At 42.4% G+C, this 8,963-nt stretch overlaps 1 protein-coding gene across 5 annotated transcripts in view; it reads left to right on the top strand.

Annotated features, from left to right (window-relative positions):
* The first annotated feature begins 1,226 nt into the window (after positions 1-1,226).
* FBXO25 (F-box protein 25) overlaps positions 1,227-8,963 on the top strand; it is a 32,426-nt gene continuing 24,689 nt past the window's right edge. For 2 of the 5 annotated variants that reach the window (XM_074819959.1, XM_074819957.1), the window contains exons 1-2: positions 2,337-2,355; positions 4,980-5,123. In XM_074819959.1, coding sequence (XP_074676060.1) covers positions 2,351-2,355; positions 4,980-5,123 — 149 coding nt within the window. In that variant the 5' untranslated portion in view covers positions 2,337-2,350. Of the gene's footprint in view, positions 1,363-2,336; positions 2,356-4,979; positions 5,124-8,963 lie in introns of those variants that run through there. The other 3 variants (XM_074819961.1, XM_074819960.1, XM_074819958.1) reach the window with 2 other exon arrangements.

Genomic DNA, 8,963 nt, shown 5'->3' with positions numbered 1-8,963 from the left:
AGGAATCCTACCTCTAAAGACAGTAGTTTAATTACTAAAAGTGACATACTGAGAACATAATCCCAGATCAGAAAGACCTACTCATGTAACTTCTTCAAGCCCAAAGACTGAAAAGAAGCCCTTCGAAGACATCCAAGCCTATGCTGAATTCTGTGCTTTCATAGCACCAGATTTATTTCATAAGATCATAACCTCCAGTTTGATATGGAGAAGAGCTGCAAAAGGATTAGCAAATGCTTCCAGGTAGGAATGAGTTGCAGCAATTGCAGTATTGTCAATCCCAAACATTCAAATAATTGAAAGTTCAACCCCTCGTTCTACAGCACAAAATATTTAGGACTGATTATGATGTTTTAAAACACAATTTTATTTTTAGCTCGACTTTCTCTTTTTGATATCTTTGTCCACATTTATATGGGGGAAAATCAGTGATTTTTAAGTGAAAGCTGAAGTGTTTATACAATCATACATTCATTCATGACTCAAAGCTTTAAGAAATAAGGAGCTCCATAAGGTTGGTTTCCTACAGACTTCTGCTTTCACCCAAATTCTTCTTTTACAAAAATAAGCCTAGTGGAGCTCCGACCCTCCTCATGCACCTCTAAGCCACCAAAAGGAACCTTTCCTGCCTAGGGAGGATGCACACAAGCGGTGCAGCTGGCCAAGGTGGTGGCTGACCCCCACTCGCCAGCCGCCCCCAGGCACCGGCATTCCTCCTGCTCTCCCCAAGGCAGCCCTGAAGCGGCACAGCCCTCCAGCCGCCTGTTTTCATACAACCTACGGGAACTTGATTATCTCCGAGACAGCCGCTTCTGCTTCGAGTCCGGCTGAGACCTGTCAGCAGGTTTAGGAACCGAAGCGAAGGACGGGCAGGCACCAGAACCTGCTCTTCCCCGAGGGCCCTACCGGAGCTAACAACACTCCCTGGCCGACCCCACGACGACTGGCACGCTGCGCACGGACACCTGCGCTTGCGTTAAAAACACCCACCCAGCGCCAGGCCTGAGGCCACGCAAGGGGCGCGCAGGGGCACACATCGCCTTGCTGGCGGCCGCCGCTCAGCCCCGCTCGCGCCACACGCCCCGCCCCCGGCCGACCAAAACATTGACACGTGCGCCTCGCTCCCGCATCACGTGACGTGCCCGCCCCGCGCCTGCCGGTGACGCCACCGCCCCCTTCCGCCAATGGGGAAGGGCGCTGCCGGGTAGCAACAAGCGCGGCGGCCGCCGGCCAATCAGCGGGGCGGGGGGCGCAGCCCCGTGGTACTTCCGTCAATAGCCCCGCGGCCCGGGCCGAGCGCGCGAGGGGGTGTTGGGCTGGTCGCGCGCGCTCGCGCGCTGTGGGGAGCGGCGCTGCCGTGAGGTGAGGGGGGGGACCCGGCTGGGAGCGGGGTGGCCGGGCCGGGGCGGGCCCGGGTGTACAAGTGAGGCGGGGAGGGGTGCTGGGACTGTGTAGGTGAGCCTCACGGGCCCGGGGGCTTGGGGCTGAGCGTGGGCAGAACGGGCAGGTATGGCTTGAGGGGCTTGGAACTGGGTCTGAGGAGCGTGCGGAGCTGGCGTAGTTCGGGACGAGGTGTTTGGGTCAGGATGGGCGGGTGGGTCTGGAGAAGGGGCTGGAGCTAGGAATGAGGGGTAGCATGGAGGGGGCTGGAGGGGGAGCTGTCCGGAGCCTGCCTGGAGGAGTGGGGTGTTGGGATATCAGTAAGCCCCATAAGGATGGGAGAAGTGCGAGAAGCAAGAGCTGGGACAGTAGCAGGCTGGAGGGAAGAAGCTGGAGTAGGCAGTTCGGTTGGAGAGGAGGAGCATGTGTGCCTGTTGGGAACCGAGAACTGCATGGCTGGTGTGCACTGAAATTGTTATATGGGGAAATAACAATCAGAATGGGGTGGGCAAGAGAAGAGCCGAGGAGTTGATGAATCATGGTCTTGTGGAAGTTTGAGATTTGATTTGAGACAGTCACTTGATATGAAAAAGCATGGGGTGGGATGAAGTCTGTAAGCAGACTCTGACCTCTGAGTCACAGAGGTTGACTGGGCTAACTCCTAGAAGAAGGTAGTCACCTGCCTGTAGTGATAGTGTAAAGGAGCAGTTTCTGTTGAAAGTTCAGCTGCTGAAGAGGTATTGTCAGCATGCTAAAGGAAGAGATGGGTGTGCTGTTGGATTGTTAGGAAATGGAACCTTACCTGTTCACATCATGTTGGCAACCGTCTTGCTACTGAATAACAAGAATGGTTTGGGTCATAATGACAGGTTCTTAAGTACAGGAATACATAGAACAGATCTCCAGTAGAGTGACAGAGTAATAGGATGACTTGCTGCAGTTGTGAATGGCTTTGCAGTGATTTTTGCTCATGTGGTGAGTTACCTACCTCATAAAAAGCAAACTCCCTTACAAGTGCAAGGATGGCTGGAGTAGTTACTGTATTCTCAACCTGTACTAAGATGGCATACGCAGTCCTCCTCTTTTGTGCTTCTCTCCAGTGATTCTTGTTTCCTCAGTCCTTTTTCCCCCCCTCTCCTGAGGAAAAGGTGCATGATGCAAAGTGAAGAGCTCTTTTTCTTATTTGCTTTTAAGAAAAAGTTAAATGCAATCAATGGCTTGTCTTAAACTCCTGCTGTCAGCTAATGACCACACTTCTTTCTCAGTCCTTTTTTGCTTTAAAGAACCCTGTCCCACTGTATTTTCCCCAAAATCCATGTCTTAGGAGCTCATACTTTAGAAGTTTTAACAAGTAAACAGCTGCTTGCTATTACTGAAGGTACACTACATAAAGAATCCTGGAACTCCTGAAAGCAAGCTTTGGTCTGGAAGCCACAGGGATGCTTTAGTGCAATACTGTATTGGGAAGCAAAGTCTGAGTGGAGGCAGAGCAAAAGCATGAGTTTTCTTACCTGTGTTGTGGTTTAACCCCAGTCAGCAACACAGCTGCTTGCTCACTCCACCCTATTGGGATGGGGGAGAGAATTAAGAGTAAAAGTGAGAAAACCTGTGGGTTGAGATAAAGACAGACTGTTCAGTAGGTAAAGCAAAAGCTGCACACAAGCAAAGCAAAACAAGGAATTCATTCGCCACTTCCCATCAGCAGGCAGGTGTTCAGCCATCTCCGGAAAAGCAGGGATCCATTGTGTGTAATGGTGAGTTGGGAGGACAAATGCCATCTCTCTGAACATCCCCCCCTTCCTCCTTCTTTCCCCAGCTTTATATGCTGAGCATATGGTCTGGGACATCTCTTTGGTCAGTTGGGGTCAGCTGTCCTGGTTGTGTCCCCTCCCAACTCCTTGTGCACCCCCAGCCTACTCGCTGGTGGGGTGGGGTGAGAAGCAGAAGAGGCCTCCGTGCTGTGTAAGCACTGCTCCGCAGTAACTAAACATCCCTGTATTATCAACACTTTTCAGGACAAATCCAAAACAGCCCTGTATTAGATACTATGAAGAAAACAATAGCAGCCAAAGCCAGCACAGCCTGTCCAGGCATTCATACTCTATGATCACTTTTCATATGAAAGACATACATAGGAGAGATGTTTATGATACAGTGTAGCTTCTTAAAATTTGGTCACTTACTGCTGAACAGTGATCAAATCTACACTTCAGTACTACAGGAATTGAGAAGCAATGGGATTTTTTTTTTCCTAGTTGCATATTACTATGGTTCATATTACTCCTAGGAAGCAGTAAAAAGATTGGAAAAGCAGATAGGCTTGAATAGAGTTTGTGGCTGGAGGAAAGGATGTGGTAAATTTTGGAAAAGATTCCTGTTAGATGAGGAGGAAGGCTGAGTTATGAGTAGAAAGGGGACTTTAGTCAATGCTGAGGGCTAGACAATGCACTTCTTTTTGTGTGGTGTGCAGTTTTTTAATTAAAAAAACCTTGGCTCACTCAACTTGTATGTCTTCAGGCTTTTTATGCACCTGCCTTCTGTTCTAACTAGTGTATTGGGCAGATGCTGGTCAAGAGTGCAAGTGGATAAATAAATTCATAGTAGTGTTTGACTGATGTGGCCTAATATTTTTTCAAATTGAAAATATAGTAGAAAATGCATACTTGTTGGCAACAAAGCTGTTGGTGTTATGTATTAACATATATTTCAACTATGGTAATTCTATTTTTCCCTGTATGGCTTGCATGTGAAACCTGTAGTTAAAATAGAGAGCAACGTATATGCATGATGAATGGGAAGAAGAGGGCAAAAGATAGCAAGGTCAGAGTCTTCAAAGTGTAGAAGGTGGCTTTGTTCAAATTCTTACTTAATGTGTCAGAAGTGAATCTTCCTTTTGAAAAAGGTTAGCAGAACACTGTTTGAATGATACACTTGTGATGACTTACATCTGTTTGTAGGAATTTCAGGAGACATTTCACAACTATGTTGCAGTCTCCATTTGTCCTGGTATCCAGTTAATAGCCTAGCACAGGAGGTGTCCCTCAACAACAACAACAACTGAAAAAATATTTGGGAAAATGAAAATTGCTTTACTGAAATATGACTATAAATTGTAGCACAAACTTGGAATTTATAAGCCTTAGGAAAAATAAAAGCCACACTGATTTTGTGACATGTCAAACTCTTTTAACAACCATTTATTAGTCAGGTCTCAAAATCAGTACTCTATTTGATCATGGCAGAGCAGATTACACAGGATACAATTTTGCTCGTTTTGGTATCATCCCTTTCCTGGACTACCATGATTCTTTTCTAAAGAAAATACATATTTTCTAAAGAAAATATAGTTCTCTAAAGAACTAGGAAACCCACCTTGATCTAATAAATGTTGAAAGACAAGAAAAATGAAGTTGCAGAATCAAAAATGTACTTAAACCACTGATTCAGTTTCTTAAAAGGATGCTCTACAGAGAACTTTCTTTCCACAAAATAATCATTATATTTTTAAGGTTAAAGAGAAAACTGAAATAATTACAAGAAGTTTTGCAACTTTTCTTGATAATTAAATAACACACAAACAATCTTCTTGCTGCTTATAGTGAAATCATGCCATTTTTGGGCCAAGACTGGAGATCCCCTGGATGGAGATGGGTTAAAACAGAAGATGGATGGAAACGATGTGAACTCTTTAGTCCTGCACTTGAGGATGGGAATAATCAGCTGAATGATATCAGTCACGCTGTGTAAGTTTAAAAAAACCCAAAGTGATTCTGCATGAGTTAATAGCAGGTGGGAAGGCAAAGATTGACTTAATTTCCATTCAGACTGAGAGTGTTTGTGGTAGGTGATATGCGTGTGCTAAAGTATGCAAATATAACCATGTGTTTTGTTCAGTTAGGCAGACAGGAGCCCTCTATGGAAATTGTCTTTTGTCACTGCTTTGTGAGTTGCTTGTTTTAGGCAGACAGATCCCATCTTATGTTGTATGTCTTTATTTTAAAAATAAGCAAACAAAAATGTCAAGTACTATTTAAAGATAACAGTGATATTTATAAATTGCAAGTGCAACAGGCATATTGAAATGTTATCTGGATGTGAATGAAGCCTTTCTGCGGATTGGGTGTTGGGTCAGGAGTGTTCATGGCAGTCGTGTAATGCCTTTGTTCCAAATACACAATTAATGGTAGTTTTATGGTGATTCTTGAACACAATATATGAATGTATGTGCTCCTGTAGAACAGGTGAGAAAGATATTAGTTAAATAACCTAATACTTGTGGCAGATGCTCACAGACTGATGTGATATAGCTTTGTCAAAACAAATTTCTGCTTGATTTCTCCATGAAAAAGTAATTCTCGGGGATAGCATTCTTGGTCATAAATTCCAGCATAATGTGCTCATAATGAGAAAAGGGAACATTCGGTGTGTTGTTGTTAGTCCAGTAAATGATACAGTAACTGATCTGATTTAGAGGGAATTTACTGGCAAGCCAGGACTTGCTGTAGTCATACACCTGTGTTTTCTAAATTTGAGAAATAAACCTCAAGAGAGTTATCAAGCAGTGAAGAATTATTATTAAGACTATCTTGACCTGCTGTGTTCTTCATGCCTTTTTTCTTTTTGTGTTCCTCTGTCACTGATCTTATTTGGGCTTTTTTTCCACACAGTCTGGCCACTGTGGATACAAAAGACTATGCTTGTCTGGAAGAGTGTTCAGTAAGCCTCCAACATAAAATTGCCTTAAATACCTTTGAAAAAAATCTGTTCTTCCCTCTTTCATATATTTTTAATAATACAGTTGATGAAAGGAAATCACATTTAATTTTGATAGCCATTTGCACAGTTACTGAATAATTATATCTTGTAGGTGTTTGTAATGAATATTGTTTGGCAAGTATGACATAAATGATAATTGTCTTTGTGAATATCATTAAGACTTTTGCTCTTCTGATCCTAATTTTATATATATATATGTATGTGTGTGTGTATCTGTGTTTTCTCTGAAGAGCAAGGTGAGGTATTTCTATTGCTTTTTCAAGCAAAAATACTAGATTTTTTTTTCCTTAGTCTTGAAAGAACTTAGTACTGAACTCCTCTGGAGTTGTCTTGCTAGAAACGGATTTAAATCAACTTTTTGGAAAGATATGACTATTACAGTTCAGGACTAAAATAGGCACATTAATTTGAAGGGACTGGCTGTGAAATGTTCTTGGGGGGGAGAAAAGTTTTCATGAAATCTGAGGTGTTTCATGATTTGGGTTTATTGGGCTAGCTTGCCAATTGGTCAGAATCCCAAACTCAGGGACCAACCTAGTCCGCAGCAGATGGCCTCATCTGTAGTGATTCCCCAGTTTCCCATCTTCATCTTACACATCTCCTACTTAGTGAAGCCAAACCACGCCATATTCTGTGCCCCTATTTTATTTCTTAATTCTGGTTCTGTCTATTCAGTTAAAAATGTATATAGTCCAAACTTAGACTACAGAATTCAAGTTTGTGCTTTTTGGCAAAGTAGCACTACTTGTGAATAACTTCACTACACCTTGAATCTATGGATCTATGAGTTAACCTTTGCTGCAAAAAAGCAATTAATGTCTATTTGCACAATATTATGGAACAATTCAAGGTGGAAAGGACCTCTGGGAGTCATCTGGTCCAAACACAGACTCAAAGCAGGGTCAGCTGAGGTGTTGTGTAGGGCCTTGCCCAGTTGGGCTTTGTGCATTTCCAGGAATGGAAATTCCCCTCTGGGTTCCTGTTCTAAGTTCTATTACCCTCAATGTGATTTTCTTTTTTTGTTTGTTTGTGTGTCATGTCATGTCCCCCTTTAGCACTTGACTTATTACTGCCCACCTCCTCGAACCTTACAGCCTAGCTCTATCTTGTTTGTACCCTCATATTAGATATTAAGAGTAATCAGATTTCCCTCCACTGCCACCTCTTAACAGTGAACAAGCTCAGTTCTCTTGCTGTCATGCATCATGTGCTCCAGTACCTAATCACCTCGGTAATTCCCCACTGGAATGTTTTTATTGAATTGGACAGACCCAAATTAGACAAAGTACTCCAGATGCAGTTTCTCATGCCAAATAAAAGGGGATGATTACTTCTTTCAGTCTGCAGGATACACTTTCGTTAACTGAGACCAGGGTGCACTGCTGACCTGTGTTCACCTTGTTTTCCGCAAGACTCGGGGCTCCTTTTCTGCAAAACTGCTTCGTATCCAATCTGTACCCAGCATACACTCAGGCATGGGGTTCTTTTATTCCATGCGCAGGGCTTCATATTTAAGTACAGCAGTGTATTGTGTCTTGCTGGCTGGTTCTCTGTACCATCTTAAGCTGTTCGGAAGCAATTATCTGTGTATGTTGAATAGACAGCTCAGTTCAGGATATCTGTTAACATGATGTAGCACTGAGTAAGAAGGAGGCTTGATAAAATGCTTGCTTCCTTGTGGAAGAAGCATATAGTAAACAATACATAAATACTTCTCTTTTTAAACTGCTCTGTGAATAGGGACGATGGTGTATGCTAGTCTGGCTGTCCTAATACAGTTTTATTTGTTTTCACCTATTAAATAATATTTTTCACCAAAAATATTCTGTAGAAATCTATGCTAAAGGTAATACCCGAGTATTGTATTCCAGGGAGCACTTAGAGCAGTTTTCTTTTAAAAAGAAATAAATTCAATCTATGTAGTTGATTGAAACCCACTTGAAGTTTACTTGTATTGTCTTCTGTGAGAGAAAGTATGGATAGAGTTACTTGCAAAAATTTTATCCATCACAAATATTTTCTTTTCAGAAATTAAAAAGATCTAATCACAGACTGTTTCAGAAATAAACCTTCAAGACATGTAAATAACTTAAATTGAAGAATGTTTTTATTAAAATACAACTTTTTACCTTATTCAATTAGTCATCCAGTGCCTTAGTGAATCCAGTTGATGGAAAAAATGATGGACCTAATGATAACCACACTTGAACAAACAATCACTTGTTCAGGAACAATTTAAATGATTTGGCATGATGTTTGAATAGTTGCACTTTAAATTAGTTCCATTTATGGAAACTGAGCTAGGAAAAAATGAGACCTTCAGTTCTGTAGCTCTTATTTGGATAATTAATATTAGTATATAAGTGAAGAATGCCTTGTATTCAAGGTGTACAGTAGCAGGAAATGTGGTTGAGGCAGTGCTCATACAAGCTCTGTGGGCTAAATGCTGACCATGACTACCTGCAGTTCGTACCTATAAATTCTAGTACAGATGTCCAGGGACATGGCACTATGTCCTTGAAGCGTGGTGGGGGAGGGAACAGCACTGCCTTACAGTAATTGTATGTAAATAACTCTCAGTAGCCTGCAATTTAGGAGTAAAGCTGTCTTATGCTTGCCTTTTCAGCTAAAAGAAAGAATCAGACTAACCTAATAAGACTTTCATGATGGTGATAGTCCTTTTTTTGTGTTAGGCTCATATGAACTACTTGTGCTGGTAGGGTAGTCATTAAGAGTCTGCAGTGTCTCTTGTCTAATTCTGTAAATGAGATACAGCGTTCACAAAAGTGTTTCTGGCACTGGGTAGA

This window comes from Strix aluco, chromosome 3, assembly GCF_031877795.1.
Source record: "Strix aluco isolate bStrAlu1 chromosome 3, bStrAlu1.hap1, whole genome shotgun sequence".
Lineage (NCBI taxonomy): Eukaryota > Metazoa > Chordata > Aves > Strigiformes > Strigidae > Strix > Strix aluco.
Note: the sequence above shows the minus strand (reverse complement) of the source record. Positions and strands in the feature narration are given on the sequence as shown.